This window comes from Hipposideros armiger, unplaced genomic scaffold (genome assembly GCF_001890085.2).
Source record: "Hipposideros armiger isolate ML-2016 unplaced genomic scaffold, ASM189008v1 scaffold_447, whole genome shotgun sequence".
NCBI lineage: Eukaryota > Metazoa > Chordata > Mammalia > Chiroptera > Hipposideridae > Hipposideros > Hipposideros armiger.
The window spans coordinates 1,026,087-1,042,444 of NW_017731797.1; the positions used below are offsets into that span (position 1 = coordinate 1,026,087).

The 16,358-nt window shown below is 49.6% G+C and overlaps 2 protein-coding genes across 19 annotated transcripts; one reads left to right on the plus strand and one right to left on the minus strand.

The window, feature by feature from the left end:
• Positions 1-384: 384 nt before the first annotated feature.
• On the plus strand, positions 385-7,243 carry ATXN7L3 (ataxin 7 like 3). Of its 13 annotated transcripts, XM_019665620.1 has the most exons (13): positions 385-782; positions 1,204-1,314; positions 1,613-1,745; positions 1,949-2,120; positions 2,315-2,412; positions 2,551-2,621; positions 2,924-2,990; positions 3,142-3,227; positions 3,543-3,611; positions 3,871-3,932; positions 4,206-4,277; positions 4,368-4,525; positions 4,625-7,243. In XM_019665620.1, the coding sequence occupies exons 2-13, from the start codon at positions 1,264-1,266 to the stop codon at positions 4,771-4,773; spliced, it is 1,188 nt and encodes a 395-aa protein (XP_019521165.1). In that variant the 5' UTR covers positions 385-782; positions 1,204-1,263; the 3' UTR covers positions 4,774-7,243. The 13 variants fall into 13 exon arrangements, with proteins under 13 accessions (XP_019521165.1, XP_019521164.1, XP_019521153.1 ...); XM_019665619.1 differs by lacking the exon at positions 385-782 and having other exon boundaries at positions 816-1,314; XM_019665608.1 differs by lacking the exon at positions 385-782 and having other exon boundaries at positions 3,889-3,932.
• A 77-nt stretch (positions 7,244-7,320) lies between these two features.
• On the minus strand, positions 7,321-11,395 carry TMUB2 (transmembrane and ubiquitin like domain containing 2). Of its 6 annotated transcripts, none has more exons than XM_019665624.1 (4): positions 11,288-11,302; positions 10,644-11,063; positions 8,825-9,391; positions 7,321-8,579 (listed from the first exon to the last, which is right to left on the minus strand). In XM_019665624.1, the coding sequence occupies exons 2-4, from the start codon at positions 10,676-10,678 to the stop codon at positions 8,213-8,215; spliced, it is 969 nt and encodes a 322-aa protein (XP_019521169.1). In that variant the 5' UTR covers positions 10,679-11,063; positions 11,288-11,302; the 3' UTR covers positions 7,321-8,212. The 6 variants fall into 6 exon arrangements, with proteins under 6 accessions (XP_019521169.1, XP_019521173.1, XP_019521174.1 ...); XM_019665628.1 differs by lacking the exon at positions 11,288-11,302 and having other exon boundaries at positions 8,825-9,002; positions 9,081-9,391; positions 10,644-11,172; XM_019665629.1 differs by lacking the exon at positions 10,644-11,063 and having other exon boundaries at positions 11,288-11,395.
• Between the last annotated feature and the right edge of the window lie 4,963 nt (positions 11,396-16,358).

Genomic DNA, 16,358 nt, shown 5'->3' on the forward strand with positions numbered 1-16,358 from the left:
CCCGGCCGGGCCGGGGGCCCCCTACTCTTCCCCCTGTCTGGGTCCCCCCTGGGCGGGGCAGGGCCGGCCGGGGAGGGGGCGCGGGGCCTTTGTTAGGGAGCCAGGCCCCAGCCCCCGGGACAATAGAGACACCCTCCCGGACTCCTCTCCCTGGCCGGTCAGGGCTGCTGGCTGGTGGGGAAAGAGAGGGGCCGGGACGCGTCCCACTTTGCCCACTCTCTAGGGGTCGGTCTGTCCCGGACCGGCGCCGGCCTCCGGTGGCTCGGCTCTCCTCCCCCCAGTCGGTATGATGCAGCAGCAGTGCCGCAGGGACGGGGGAAGAGCCGAGGCCCGGCCTCCTACCCTCCCCAGTGCCCCTGGCTCATTTGTCAGTCCCCACCCCACTCTAGGCCGGCAGCTCCTTAAACTCGTACCCATCGTTCAGAAGGGCCCCGGACAGTGGGCACTGTTTCTGAATCCTTTGGTGGGGATTTCTGGACTTTGGGGCTCTTGGAGAGACTTCCGGGCAGGTCCTGAGGGAGGGTGGGTGGTTATCTAAAAGAAGAACAGGTAAGGGGAGTGCCCACTCCTAGCATGCCATCCCACTGGGCTCTACCCCTCTTGTTCATGCTGGCTAGAAATGCCCTTTTAGCTCTAGGTTTCTGTGGACTTTGCCACCCCCTTGTAGTGGCAGGCTTAATTCAAGGGAAGACAGAGTGGGGTGAAGGTTGTAGGGTCCTAGGGCCATTCCTTACTTCTGGTAGCAGTACCCCCCCAAGTGGACATCCTGGCTGAAAGCAGAGGTGACTCTGAGGAGAGCCTGGGGAAGGGGGGAGTGTATTTAGGAGTGTGCAGTTCTTTGCCACACCCTGTGGGTTTGCTTTGAGGCATTAGAGTTCCTTCTCCTCCCCCTGCTGCATTGCACCATGGGTATGGAAGAGGGGTTTGAGTTTTGGGGACCTGGGGTGAGCTGCTGCCTCCTATAGATCCAGACTCTGATTGGCAGTAGAGCCCAGGGCCTCAGTTGAGGCCTGGGAAGGAAGGAGTAGGCTGTCTTTGGGTTTCAGGCCCTAAAGGACCATCCAGACTTAGTGAACCTAGGCCTTAGGGAGGGGTATATCCTGATGCCAGGATTAAGCTCTGGGCAGCGAGGTGCGGAGGGGAGGTAGCAATGTTCAGAGGTGCCTTGGACTCACACCAACACCCCCACCCCCATGTGTGCAGCCGTGTTGCCGCCCGCTGTGCTATGAGCAGTCAGAGCGCCGTCTCCACAAGAGTTTACAAATGAAAATGGAGGAAATGTCTTTGTCTGGCCTGGATAACAGCAAACTAGAGGTGAGGGCTCCCCCACGTGTGCCTCTAGTTCTTTCTCTTGATGTCTCTACGTCTCTATATCTGGCATCCACACCAAAGAGGAATTTGGGTAGTCAGTCTTGTTCCTTAAAGGGACTAGCCAGCTGAAAAGGCCCAAGGATCCGGAAGAAGAAAGAAGGCGAAGTCAAGATGGGGAAAAATGGCAAAGAAAGCATTATTTTTGGCCAGGGTGAATTGGCAGGAAATTTGGTTGGTGAGAGTTGCTCTCAGTCCAGGGACTGTGACTCTTGTGACCGTGGATGTTCTCCCCTGGGCCCAGGCCATCGCTCAGGAGATATATGCGGACCTGGTTGAGGATTCTTGTTTGGGATTCTGCTTTGAGGTACACCGGGCTGTCAAGTGTGGCTACTTCTTCCTGGACGACACGGACCCTGATAGCATGAAGGATTTTGGTGAGCTTCAGGGTTGAAGGAGAGCAGTCTAGCCCTGCCCTGGTAGTGCTTGGAGGTTCCTCCTCTGGAAACCACACCAGATGTAGAGCTTAGAGCTCCTGTGAGCTTAGGCAGGGGTTTCGAAGAGGCTGTGGGGCCATGGGTGGGAACCTGAGGTGAGCTTCCCCTGCCTGCCCTGATCGCCACGCCTCTCCTGTCCCCAGAGATCGTGGACCAGCCGGGGTTGGACATCTTTGGACAGGTTTTCAACCAGTGGAAGAGCAAGGAGTGTGTTTGCCCCAATTGCAGCCGCAGCATTGCCGCCTCCCGCTTTGCTCCCCATCTGGAGAAGTGCCTGGGAATGGGTCGGAACAGCAGCCGAATCGCCAACCGCCGGTGAGGGCCTCTTCCCCTGCTAGAACCAGAACTGCTCATCTTTTGCGGCTTGTACTATGGCATAGTCCCCTGTGGGCATTTGTAGGGTACAGAGGGTGGGTCATGCTTGGCCCCAGTTGCTCCAGTATACCGCTGAAGTTGGAAGCAAGAGAGAGGTGGCAGCCTTGACCTCTTCTCTTCCCTATCCTTATCAGGATTGCCAATAGCAACAGTATGAACAAGTCTGAGAGTGACCAAGAGGATAATGATGACATCAATGACAACGACTGGTCCTATGGCTCAGAGAAGAAAGGTGTTTGGGGATCTTGGGAAACCTGGGGGGCACTGGGGTGAGGCTGGCCAGCAGGAATTGGGTGTGTAATGATCACAAGTTGTTATCTTGAATGAGGGGGGAGAGTGTAGCTTTGTACTTTTCTTTCGGTGTCCTTAGATTGGGAACTTAAAGTGACCCTGCCCTTTATCCTTTTGTCCTACACAGCCAAGAAGAGAAAATCAGACAAGGTGAGAGCTGGGGCAAGCATGAGGGAAATTTGGGCGAAGGACAGATACCCTCCCCTTTGGGCAGGGAGTCCTCGGGTATCTTGACTCAAGTCTGAGGTCATTGGGTGCCTCTGGGTTCTGGGATGAGGGTGTTTGTTGTGGGCAGGAGGGCAGCAGAGGCCTTAGGGGTGGAGGAGGGGGAATATGGGTAGACAGGCCTCTTACTGGGAAGAAAGAGTAGAAATTTGAGGATGTTTCTTTGTCAAATCTTTTTTCCTTCCCTGGGTTCTCGGCTCCCCCTTATCGTTACCCTTTCCCCAAAGCTATGGTATCTCCCATTCCAGAACCCCAATTCCCCTCGAAGATCCAAGTCTTTAAAACACAAAAATGGTAAGTGGGGCTGAAACAATGGGAGTGATTCTAGTTATGTCTTCTGGGACTCGTTGCTGGAGGATGGAGGTTGGGGGCTTGGGGGACAGGGGTATCGAGGGAGGGCCTGTGATCCTTCTGTCACCCCCACTTCCTCTCTGGTTATTTTCAGGGTTCTCTGTCTGTACCTCTGCATCAAACACCCTTCCCCTTCTTTTTTCTTCTTCAGGGGAACTTAGCAATTCGGATCCTTTTAAGGTGAGTAGGGGCTGCCCCTCTTAGGTTCCCTCTCATTTTACTTTTTATGGGTTGGGTGGTATTTAGACAAGTGGGGATTAATGCTAACAGCCAAAAGCACTAGATGGGGTAGTAGTTAGGTTTTGCATATTTATGTTCTGGGACCCAACCCCTCCCTCACCCATGTGCAGGTGGGATGGAAGGAATCATTGGAAAACTGCCAGGCTGTCTTAAGGCCTCCTCTCTTAGAAAGGGATGAGAGAGACTGGTTTTCCACCCCACCCCATCCACCTTCTTTGGATGCTTCTCTAACCTGTACCTCTGGTTCTCCCCCAGTATAACAACTCAACTGGGATCAGCTATGAGACTCTGGGACCGGAAGAGCTGCGTAGCCTGCTCACCACGGTGAGGGACTAGGGAAGGGAAAACCTTGGGGAGTGAGCTGGAACCACATGCAGTGGTCAAGGCCCTGGAGGAGGCTGGTGACATAGCAGTCAGGGCCATATAGTTCTCTCTCTGGAATTAGGTTTCCTGGTCAATGGTGGTCTGGGACCGATCGTCTGCTCGGAACACCTTGGGACTATTTTTGCTTGTGCAATCTAGCATTTATACAGAGGAGAACATCTAGGGTCTAGAGTAGGTTCCCCTCCATCCCTTCTTTCAGCTTATATTCCTCTTCCAGCAATGTGGGGTGATTTCTGAACACACCAAGAAGATGTGCACAAGGTGAGCTCAGAACTTAGAAAGGGGGCCAGAGGGCTCTCCTGCACATTCACCCTGGGCATGGGTAGGGAGTACCCCTGGACTTGAGCAATGGGACTCCCACCCTTCCCTTCCCCTCCTCTAATGGTCAGGCCTTAGGCCACAATCTGGGGGCTCTCTGTTCATTACTTCCCTGTTGGTGCCCATCCCTCCCGCCTTTGCCGAGGGGAGGGGTTTCACCTGAGTTCCTCAGATCCTTCCTGCCTTGTCAGGGTCTGATCGTTCTCTCCCCACCAGGTCCCTGCGTTGCCCCCAGCACACAGATGAGCAGCGGCGAGCCGTGCGGATTTACTTCCTCGGACCCTCAGCGTAAGTGATCCTCCAAAAAGGGTGGTGGGTTGCAGGTTAGGATGATGATTGGTATCCCTAAAGCCCTTCTCTGGCCCCTCCTTTTTTCAGCGTCCTTCCAGAGGTCGAGAGTTCCCTGGATAATGACAGCTTTGACATGACTGACAGCCAGGCTCTGATCAGCCGACTTCAGTGGGATGGCTCCTCTGATCTCTCACCCTCTGATTCAGGCTCCTCCAAGACGAGTGAGAATCAGGGATGGGGTCTAGGTAGGTGATCCAGTTGGGCCTAAAGCAAAGGAATGGGGGCACCTTGTGTTCTCCTACCCCAACCCTGCCCTCATGTCTTGTTGTTGTTTTTCTCTTTAGGTACCAACAGCTCTGAGTCACGGAAAACAAAGAAAAAGAAATCCCATCTGAGCCTGGTAGGGACTGCCTCTGGCCTAGGCTCCAACAAAAAGAAGAAGCCAAAGCCACCGGCACCCCCGACGCCCAGCATCTATGATGACATCAACTGACTTGGGTGCAAGGGATAGCCTTTGGCTGAGCAGAGCCCTCTCTCCTGACCCCCACCCAGGTGGCATAGCCTGGCAAATGGACGGCTGCTGGGGGTCTGGGCTTGGGAAGCTTGGTGGGCCAGGCAGGCAGAGGATCCAATTATGCACCCCTGGGGGGTGTCAGGGTCCTCTGTGATGGAGCACGACCCCTTGGCAAGCAGGACTCAGACCTGGACATATTATGCCTTGGACATAAATTTGGTGGGGAGGCGGTTTTCCTATTTATTCTGTGAGTTACTGGATGTCCAGCAAGGCCAGGGGCCTGACATGGGCACTGTGCCAGGGCACTGCCTGCCCCCCACCCCAGGAACTGGACTAAGCCCTGCCGAGGAGCATTGTGGCTACCCGGGAGGCTATGGGTTGGAAGCTGAGCCTGGAGGCGGCCTCCCCCAGCTTCCCTCAGCAATGTGAATGGGTCCGGTGCTTGGAGCTGAGGGGCAGGGCTGGGCGTGTCCTGTGTGCAGAATCCTATCAAATGCCCCCAATCCCAGGGGTAGGCAGGCACAGTGAGCTGTCTGCTGAGGTAGGCATCCAGAACTGCTGCCGCCTTCCCTGCCCCTCACAGGGGCAGCCCTTTCCCCTCAGTCCCCATGGGCCTCCTCGGCAACAGGAGCTGTCCTTTTATTGTTGGGTGCCAGGAAAGGGCCTCCAGCCTCTACAGCTTCAAGGAATGGGCAGGGGGAGGGTAGGAAGAGGGAGCTGTGTATCAAAATGACTCCCCCTACCTTTCCTCCCTAACCCAGGGCTGGTGAGGAGTGGGGGCCCCAAGGTGAGAGGGAACGGTGCTGCTTTATTTGAAATGTTTTCTTACCTCATTCCCTGCCCCAGGAAGGGGCCCAGCCTCACCCTCCTGGGGTGGCCCCATGTTCCTCCTGCCTACCCTGCCCCACTGCCCTACCAGGGCAACCCAAGTTCCCAACTGCTGCTTGCCACCCCCCCTTTCACCTTGACCAGCTTCAGTTCCTCTCTCAATGCTCCTGCCTCTGAAGCCTGCCGTTTCCCCCTTCCTTAGCCGCTTTTAAGTTATTTATTCTGTACTTGTGGTTTGGGGCTCTGAGGAAAATCCTGATCTTTTACCTCTCCCTCTTTGCTAGGAGTGGGGTGGGAAGAGGATAGTCTCTGTGCTCTGGGTTGTCAGTGGAGGGGAAAGGGGTGTCATGTCTAGGCATTGCTCCTCTGTGGGACTGTCATGCTAGTATGCCCACCTGCCTGGTCTACATCCTGAAGAGATGTACCATCCCACCTCCATGCGGGCACCATCACTCCCAGGAGCCAAGCTGGAGGACTGCAGTCTGGGCTGGGAACGGAGCTGACTGACACGGGTGGAGTTGACCCTGAGCCAAGTTCTCTGGCATTTGCTGGATATGTCCCCTACCCTCCTCCCAGGAGGAGTTATCCCACATTTGGGTAGCTAGTACCCAGGAATGATTGGACTGATTTGGGTTAGGGATCCTAGAGGGTTAAGGGAACTGAGATGAGGTTGCAGTACCCTGTTTGGAACCCCAACCTCCCCCCAGAGTGATTCTGGTTGTGGCTGACGCCTGGTTACAAATTGGTTTTTAACCCAAGAATTGTGATTTTTAAAAAAAGCCAAACAGATTTTGGCAGGAGTTAGAATGAATTGTGGGCCTGGGCTCCTCTGTTCTTGACCCTCTAGTCTTCTCCCTCTAAGGGGAAGCAGAGGGAAAGGAGGATCTCAGCCTCCAGCCTACTCCCAAAAGATGTCTTGGGAATAGGTTGAAGGTGAAGGGAGGAAGGCCAGGGGCCACTCTCCCTTCTGAGAGGCAGCTGCAGCTCAGGCCCTAATATACCCTTTCCCCTCTGGCCTCTCCCTTTCCCCCTTCTGATTGTGGAGGGAGAAGTGGGAAGTAGTTTGGGAACTGGTTTGTCCACATCCACTTCCCCATTGTTCCTTGGCCCGCCCTCAGGGCAGAGCCCCCTGCCCAGGCTGGGTAAGAGATGGGCTTGGTCCAGCAGGGACCCTGAGGGAGCAAACCCCTTCCCTTCTGGGGAGAGTATGCCCCCCTACCATGTAGTTGAACAGGGGCTAGGAGCTCCCCATTCCCTTCCCTCTAACAGCAGGCTGTGTGGGTTTCAATTCCCATCCTTCCCACCCCGGCTAGGTGTCGTCCACCCTGTATCCTATCATGTGTCTGAGTGTGTGTGGGGGGGTTCTGTACTAATTTCCATGGCTGGTGGCTTTTCCTTCCATGCATCACTCCCCCCCGCATGCCCAGGGGCCACCCGCCTGGCATTACCGCATGCTGGGGTCATTGGGGGAGGGGGGTGGGGCTCACGCTGTCCTGTGGTCTTGAGATTTTTATTTTTGCATATGTAATCCATCCTGTACAGGTAGCTAACTTTGTAAACGCTGTGTATTTCCCCTGCCCCCATGGCTGCTGGTGTAAATAAACTGCATCTCCCATTGGTAGCCTGGCCTACCCACCCTCATTGCCATGTTGCTGGGGGCAGAGCAAAGCCATTCTCTTAATGTCACAGGAGGCTCCACAGCCACAAAATGGAACTTTATTCAGTCACAGACACTGACCATCCAAGAGCCCCAGAGACAAGGGCCTGGGGCCCAGTGCTCCATACCCACAGCTCGTCCTTGGAGCTAGGCAGGGTAGGGCACTGGCTGAGGGCCAGAGCTGTCTTGCTTACAACCTCAGGCCTAGGGTAGCAGCAGCTGTGGCCTCTCCCAATGCTGGGGGCTTGGCTTTGTGCCCCAATCCCCTTCCTGACAGAGCTCTATAAAGGACTATTAAAAAAAAAAATACAAGCAAAGTGCTTTGAAGAAAGGGAGAACACTGAACACTGGAAACTGTCCAGGACATGGAGGACACCCTATTCCTGGTACAGGGGTGGAGGGAGAAGAGAGGGGTGGCTAGGTGCCTATAGGGCAAGCTGACACAATCTTCATTCCTGCCTGTGTGAGTTTAGTTTTAAAAGATGGATATTCCACTAAGGAATCAAAAGATACTCCGGACTCCCTACAGAAGTATGCTGGGGCCATGCTGAGCTGCCCTGGCAGGCAGCCCTGGATGCTGAGGAGCACACATGCAGGACAACGGGAAGGGCTTCGGTCACAGCTAGGAGGGAATCCTCAGAGCCCAGGCTCCCCACTGAGCTGGGCTACCAGCTTGGCTCTGAACTTCAGGACCTTAAAAGTGAAGGAAGATGACATCCCTGATTCTACCTGAGTTGTGCTTGCACAGAGGGGATGTCTGTATCCTCATGGACATGAAGGGAAGGCCCTATACCTGCCTCCTGTGTCCCTTGGAAAAGGACCCACCACATCCTTTCCACTCGCCCCTCCCAAGCCCTTGGGCCCAGCTCTGGCCAGGAAATGGGGGAGGCCATAAAGGAGGAAGACCATGCCTTTCATTTTCTTCCTATGTCCTTATCGTCCATACATCCCAAATACTAGGAAGCTGAAGAAGACAGTGACCCCTACCAGGGAGACAGTGGCAGGTGCTGTAAAGAACTGGCGGTAATTGATACGGAAGTACCAGACCACACCCAACAGCACCACAAACACAGGCACCATAAGGCTGCCCACGCTGACACCAAGGCTGGGGGACTCGGTGGCTGAGGAGGGGGCCAGGGAGACTGAGGAGCCTGAAACAGCTGACCCTGGGGGTGACCGGTGGCAGTGAATCACACAGTTGTTGGTAATGTTCAGGGAACGCAGTGTGCGGGCTGGGTCCTGTAGCAGGCGGCCCTGGTAGATCAGTTTCATCTGGCTCTCTTGTCCAGGGAAGTATTTACTGTAAGGATGAAAGAGATAGAAGGAAAGAGAGGGCGAGGAATGAGAAGACAAATAGGCCGGGACCAACAAAGCAAGGCACTGGGGGAGAATTGAAGGGTGGGTTTCAAGAAAAGATCCCACCCATCCCTAGTAGAGGCTGGACCTGACACTTCCTTGATGCTCCCATGTCTATACCAGTCTCCTGAGGCAACCAAAGTTGGGGACATGGGGTATGAAAAGCCTCCCACTTTCCAGCCCACTCACCTCTTCAGGGCACCCACAGTATCTTCTGGCCTGGCTACAGCCAGCTCCTCGGTGTCATTGAGGAATTTGAGCCGCACATTGATGAGGCCAGGACTGGGAGGCAGGCAGGTGCTATCCTCAGATCTCAGAGGGACTTCTGGACTGCTGCTTTCTGGGCACGTTTGTCTCTTGGGCAGGCCTTGGATGTCAAGCAGATGCTCAAGGCTGGGCTCAATACCACCCCCAGCTCCAGGCTCCCCCGTGGAGTCTCCCCCACCTTCGTCAGCCTCTTCAGCCTTCTCATCATTACCCTCTGATGGATGGGGGAGTTCAGTTGGCTCTGGGGTGCCTTGGCCTGCCACCAGATGGTCCACATGCCCCAGGTGGAGGACGGATGTGTCGCCAGCTGACACAATAGTGCCCAGGAGCTGGTTGCTACCGCTGTCTGCTACGTAGGTAGAGAGCCAAGCTAGGATCAAGGCTAGAATCAGCACCACCACACCTGCCACCACAGTCACCTCATTACCCACACCCTCAATTAGGGTGACATCAGAGAGTTCCATGGCCTGGCTGCTGACTGGGTCCACACTGCAGGAACAAAGGGGGATAGCATCAGCAGGGCCTATGGGGTTGCAACCAGGTTTCTAGTTTGTTTTGGTTTTAACTGACCCAGCCCTAAAAGAAAGTGGCGTTCACTGTCCTGTATAAGGGGGAACAAACCTTCCTAACTCTGGACCCCCAACCTAAAGCTAAGGATTTACCTTTTGCCTTTGTTGTGAAACTCTAACTTTCAAGTTCCACACCCTTCTCTCACATTCCAACCCCCCAGCGAGCACTGGTCATCAGGAAAACCTTACAGCTTTGTTGCTTTTTTGGTAAGTGGGGAAAAACATTTGCTTTTCTTGAGCCCTGAGTTTCTCTAGGATTTCTATCACTTGGTCAAGCAACTATGCCCCACTGAGAAGACTCCAAGGTGGCCTCAGAGAGAGCAAAAAGCCTAGAATATTTTATTTGAGGGCCCCTTTGGAAGCACAGTGCAACCACTCTTGCCAGATAGTCTCATTTGAACCCTATCTTATTTATGGTCACATATCTAGGTCCAGAAGTTGAGCCAAAGAAAATTTATCATCTAAACCCGAGTCAGACCTCCCCAAAAGGACAAAAGAGCCGGAAAACCCCAAAGGCCCTATAGAGGTCATCAGCACACACTATGCAGCAGACATTGTGTCTGCCTCCTCTGAAACTCTTCTGGCAAGCCCTGAGGAGCAAAGTAGGACAGACATCAGAAACACCACCCTCCTAATTCACCATAGGCTTACAACTGCAAAACCACAACCTGAGTAGAACTGATCTGGAAGACTCCAAAATAGGCCTCACAATCCATCTCTCAATCTCTCTTTTTACACTGTGCATGTTCTCCCTTGGCAGTTTCTTAGAAAGGCAGGAGGACCTCAGCTTGCTCTTTGAGTACCTACTCTTTCCCTCGGAAAATCTGCTTTCACAGCTGTCCCTGGGCAAATCCTGTCTAATGATTATCATTACGACTATTCTCACAGCACCTATAAAACTTCATTATACTTACATACCTGTCCATCTCTTTCTACTAGACGTCTGGAAGACAAGGGTCACATGTACCATAGTGCCTAGGTACTCAAAGAGTATTTATAGAACATAGCAACATGACTAGTTTCCACATCCTTATTTATTACATGGACCTTGGGGTCAGGAAAAAAAAGTTTATAATCCCGGTCTTGCCTCTAACTAGCTCTGTAATCTCGGATAACACTTCTCAGAGGCTCAGCTTTCTCGTCAGTAAAATGGGGTTAAAAACAGTACCTACCTCATAAGGTTGTTTTGAAGATGACGGGAAATCATCGAAGCAAAATACTTAGAAAAATGCCTAGCACATTGCAATTATTCAATAAATAAATGGTAGCAAGTATATATCACTCCCACAACCAACCTCTGAAAAGATCGTCATTAACCTCGATTTACAGAAAAGGAAACTGCGGCGAACAGAGGCAAAAACGATAGGCACAGGAACTTTAGCGGGCAGGGCCCGGGCAGGACCCCAGGTCTCCCGCTTCAGAGGCCTTCGCTCTGAGCGACACTGACCGCACGGTGAGGGAGCATCCCCGACCCTGCCTTTTCTGAGGAGAAGCCTCCGCGTTTGGGCGGTCCTATTCCCGCGGCGCTGGAGAGGGGTCCGTGGGCCCACACAAGCCGAAAGGCTGCCTGGTCTCGGCCGCCGTGCACAAACCTAGTTTTCCCAGCCCGTGAGGGGTACAGTCAGGTAAGGGGGTCACAAACCATTCACACCCCTCAAACTTCGGGGCGGGGCTGAGGGCGGGGCTTGCGTACGCGGGGAGTCATGGGAAATTAAAAGGTGATTGGACCAGTACTATGCCTGGATAGGGAAGGAGGTCCTCACCTGAAACGGCCAGACTAAGTGTTTGACTTCGTCAGGACGGCCCATGGACTCACCTTTCCGTAGCGGCCAGGGGGAGGGGCTGGCTACCCCCTATTCTGTCCAGGGTCCAGTCTCTTCCGGCTTTTCCCGGAAGCTGTTTGACCCAGAGACAGGAAGTCCCACCTCTGCGCCTTGCAGTGATGACGCAAAAGATACGTAAGGCGGGCTGACGTATTCCTTAAATAAAAGGGACTGGTTTCTCAGCGGAAGGAGGGGTGGAGTCATTGTTGGCGGGATCTTGGTCCTCCTGATGCCAGGCCACGCCTAGTGGGCGGGACCTGAGAAGCCGTGGGTTGAGGGGCGGAGCCAGGAGAGAGTTGAGATTGGCGCTAGAAGAGGGCGTGGTTTCGCGAACGGGAGGCTGAGCGTGCTGGCACTGCTGGTTAGAACCCAAGTTGCGCTTCCTTCTTTCCGGCCTTTTTCTTCCGGCATATCTCCCAGCCTCTCGGGCTGATTGGATTTACTGCTTCTCCGTTAGTAGAACTGGTCTCTGACCTTCAAGAATTCACCTCAGGGCTAGTTGGGAAACAAACCAGGAGACAATTTAGTCACCATCCGGGTGCTCAGAGAATGCGGCCTGAGGTAGTGTGAGACCTTGGTAAATTAGGCAAGAAAACATTTCAAAAAAGGCACAGATTCAGCCCAGGCTCAGAGCACAAGAAATGCAGGAGCCCCAAAAAAGACAGGGAAAAAAAGGTTCAGCTTCCAAGAACTTATGCAGATGTTTGCAATTATATTTTTTTCTAAAAGTGTGCTGGGGGTTTTGTTGTTTTCTGGTGAACTATTGATTGAAATATAAATAATGCAGACAGAGGCAAACTCATCAGCGAAGAGCTGAGTGGTTTTCACCAACAGAACACACACTCAGATCAAGAGGTAGAAAATGACCCATAACTCCCCTTTTTGTCCTCTTTCAGCCAGTAACATACAAAGAGTGGTCACTATTCTGACTGCTGTCACCGTAGATTAGTTTTCTGTTTTTTGTACTTTGTATAAATGAAATCAAGCAGTATGTACTCTTTGGTGCCTGGCTTTTTGTTTTCTTTTTCTTTTTTAAGTCTATTATGGTAAAGTATACATAAAATTTACCATTTTAAGTGCTAATTCAGTGGCATTAAGTACATTCACAATGTTGTGCACCCCATCACCACTATCCATTTCCTGTACCCATTCCCCCTGGCTCCTCTATTTTACTTTATGTCTCTGAATTTGCCTACTCTAAGTATCTCATATAAGTAGAATCATACAGTATTTATTTGTCTTTCTGTGTCTGCCTTATTTCACTTAGAATGTTTTCAAGGGTTATTCATGTTGTAGACCATATCAAAATTGTATTCCTTTTTAAGGCTGAATAATATTCCATTGTATGTGTATATATATATATATATATATATATATATATATATATATACCACATTTTCCCCCTATCTATTCATCTGTTAATGGACATTTGTGTTGTTTCCACCTTTGGGCTATTGCGAATACTGTTGCTGTGAACACTGAACACTACAAGTATCCGTTTGACTCCCTGCTTTCAGTTCTTTTGGTCAACAATATATTTGTGAAATGAAAGATACTGTTTTAATTTCTGCATACATGTACCTTCTGGGTTGAAAGCTTAGTGTTTTTATTTGAAGAACACAGGATGGGACAGAGCATCATAGTACAGTTAAACAGAATTTTCAAGAATGAGTAGAGATTTACCAAGCAAAGTTCCAAACAGAGAATAGCAGGTTCTTGGGCCCTCAAATAGTTGAGGGAATGAAAAACCAATCAGTTGAGCCACTGTTAATGCTTTTGAGGTTTATTATGTGCCAGGTACTGTGCTATATATATTTATATGATCTTTTAAAAAATCTTGTTTTTACTTTTTTCTTTGTTTTTATATTTATATGATCTTATTGTCACTATTGGTTCCCTACTTCTTTCACTTAACTATATGCCATGAAGCTTTTCCCATGTCATCAAATATTTTTATAACAGAGATTTAAATAGATGCTCAACAGTATTACCTTCCATGTTGCACCATAATTTTTTAATCTAATCGTCTCATCTGGATGGACATTTACTTTGTTTTCAGTAGTTTGTTTTTAAACAGTATTTTGATAAATATCTTTGTGTTTGATGGCAGAGTTTTGTACACATCCATGAGTTTTCCCCCCGCTAGCATAAATTCCTGAAACGAATTGCTGGATCAAAGGGTGTTCACATTTTTAAGGTTTGTGATAAAGTTGTACCTATTTCCATTCCTACCTGCAATGTGAGTAGTACCCACTAGTGTTCCCTTCCCAAAAAAACATGGTAGAGGCTAGAGAGGAGCAGGAAATAGGTGGGTGAGGTTTTGAGAGACATGAGCATCATGAAGATGTTTATAAGCCAGAGGAAAGAGCATAGAAGGGGAGAAGTGAAGATAAAGGCAATCTGAGAAGGGAATATTGATTGAGCAGTGCCCTCTAGAACCCTCTAGAACCGCTAGAAGCGGGGCCTGCCCTGGGGAGGAGGTGGGAAATGGCCTGCCCCAGGTACCTGATCCATCCATTTGGGTTAGGTTCCCCAAGTTATATGCACTGACTTCTGTCATAACATCACACTACATTGTCATTTGTCATTTTTCTGTCTTACCAAATTCCTTGAAGTCAGGAATTGTGTTGTTGTTGTTTTGTTGTTATTATTCCATATCCCCCAAATCTATCCCAGCAGGAACTTGATAAAGATTTATTAAAAGAATGTTGGATGGATTGAGAGAAGTTGGGGGGAATTTGAGCAAGTTCTCTACTAGCCAGAGGCAAAGTCTTAAGATAGCCATGGTAGTGAGGAAAATGGATAGAAGGGAAGAAGGAAGGATTGGTTAGGGATGAGATAGACTTGGAATGCTCAGCAGCTGTCATGAAGAGTTGGAAAAAATGGAGGTTGAGCCTGACAAGGGATGTTTTGTGAGCATGTATAGCAAAGGACAAGATGCAGTTAGGGGTGCTTTCAGGGTTCGGTTTTTGAGGTTGGGTTTTTGCTTGAGAGGAAAAGCAAGACAAGAGTTCTACAGTTGGGACTATATCACTACCCAAAGCTGGGTTTCTTTTAAATATAATAATAATAATTAAAAATTAACAGTATTTTAATTGATTTTAACTGTATTGAACATTTTTCATAATGTAGTTTGCGAGATGTTTATTCTTAAACTATTGAATTTAGGTATTTTTATACTTTTACATGCAATTAAGATGGCTAGAGAATGGTGAATGTATCTGTACATCCTGAAAGTTTGCCTTAACGAAATATGTTTATAATAAATCTGTTTCATTAAAAAACAAAAAGTGCTGGGGGAGATAAGATTAATAGTGTTTAAGGGTAACTAGTAGTACATAAGCCATCTCTAATGCACAGTATAATGAACATAGTCTTAATACTGCACTATAATAATGTAATGTGATAAATATTGCTTCAATGGCAATTATATTACAGTATATAAATGTAGCATAGTAACACACTGTACATCTTACATTTATAAATTGTAACATGTCAAATTGATCAAATAAAAAAATGTAAAAAGAGGGGCTAATTGGTTAAGAGTTGGCTTGGGAGCACAAACTCTGAGCAGCAGGGCCGCCGGTTCGGATCCCACATGGGCCAGTGACGCTGTGCCCTCTACAGCTAAGATGGTGAACAATGACTAGACCTGGAGCTGAGCTGCCATGAGTCTCTGGCAATGGCGTAGGCTGCAATGGGGCTGCAGTGGGCTGCCATGAGCCGCCGTGAGCAGCCATCCAATGGCCAGTGACAGATCGGCCTAGCTGGGAAGAGCGCAATGATCACAATACCAACACGGGCCAGTGAAGCAGCATCCTCCACAACTAGACAAGAACAAAAGGACAGCAACTTGTCTGTTCCCCTCCCCCAATTCCCCAATAAAACCTTAAAAAAAAAAAAAGTAAAAAGACACACACACAAAAAGTGTTCCTTCCCGAACTACTAGATGTTATTCGTTTCATGTTTCCCTAACCAATAGGCAAAGGGTGTCTGTTTCCTTAATTTGCATTCATTGGATTACTAGTGAGTGTGCGTGTTTTTCATATTTCATCAACCACTTTGTAAATTAACTGTTTGGGCCTTTTGCCTTTTCTTCCACACATTCTTCCTTAATTTTTTTTTTTTAATTTTACAAGAATCCATGGGAACCCCTTTGTAAAAAATTCAAATACAAACCATAAAAAGCCCAACTGGCACAGTCTCTCTCCCCTCCCCAGAGTAGAATTCTTGGGTACCTGCCTTCCTTGTCTTTTTCTATTCATCTACAATCATGGGTTGGTTTTCTTTGCTGTACATATTGTATTCCAACCTGTGTTTTTTTTTCCTTAACAACAATCTTGGAAATCTTTACAAGTCAATACAAATGCTGTTCACTTGGAATCCCTTCCCAGTTCTTTCCTGCTGCGAGTACTACCCTTTGTAAGGGCTGAACTGTATTCCATAGCATAGATTTGTTTACCAGTTCCCACTTGCTGAGATTGCTGGGATGAATATTCCTGTATGTGCCAGCCTTTTGTGTAACTGGGGAGCAGTGTTTAAGGGTACTGTTAAATTGCCCACCAAAGAGACAATTTTCTTTCCCACCAACAGGCTATGCAAGAACTTATTTCTCCATATCTTCATGGGCCCTATATATTATCAATCTTTAAAATTTCCCCCAATCTAGTGGAAGAATTAGTGTCATATTGCTGTTTTAATTTGCGTTTCCCTCATGGCTGGTGACGTTGGGTATCATTGTTCAGTTATTTGACAGATATTTGAGTGTTTACTCTCTGCACTGTAGAGGTACCAAGTCAATAATGGTGATAAAAGAGATGTTTCTGCCCTCACAGATCAAGAGAATGAAATCTTTTAGCTGCAGCAACATTTTCCAATATTTTGCCTTTTACTTGTGTTTATGATTTGGTCGGGGGTTTTTTTTGTTTGCTTTTTTAAAAAGATTTTATTGGGGAATTGGGGGAGAGGACCAGCGCTGGGGAATCGGGGGAAGGGGAACAGACAAGTTGCTGTCCTTTTGTTCTTCAGTCTAGTTGTGGAGGACGTTGCTTCACTGGCCCAAGT

Excerpts from the sequence above, each read along its gene's own strand:
- ATXN7L3 (XM_019665620.1), top strand. The coding sequence starts at position 1,264 with ATGAAAATGGAGGAAATGTCTTTGTCTGGCCTGGATAACAGCAAACTA. Across the intron at positions 2,622-2,923 it reads AGAAGAGAAAATCAGACAAG|CTATGGTATCTCCCATTCCA; the intron begins GTGAGAGCTGGG and ends CTTTCCCCAAAG. Across the intron at positions 2,991-3,141 it reads GTCTTTAAAACACAAAAATG|GGTTCTCTGTCTGTACCTCT; the intron begins GTAAGTGGGGCT and ends GGTTATTTTCAG.
- TMUB2 (XM_019665624.1), bottom strand. The coding sequence starts at position 10,678 with ATGATTTCCCGTCATCTTCAAAACAACCTTATGAG. Across the intron at positions 9,392-10,643 it reads CTTCAAAACAACCTTATGAG|TGTGGACCCAGTCAGCAGCC; the intron begins GTAGGTACTGTT and ends TTGTTCCTGCAG. Across the intron at positions 8,580-8,824 it reads ACTGTGGGTGCCCTGAAGAG|TAAATACTTCCCTGGACAAG; the intron begins GTGAGTGGGCTG and ends TCATCCTTACAG.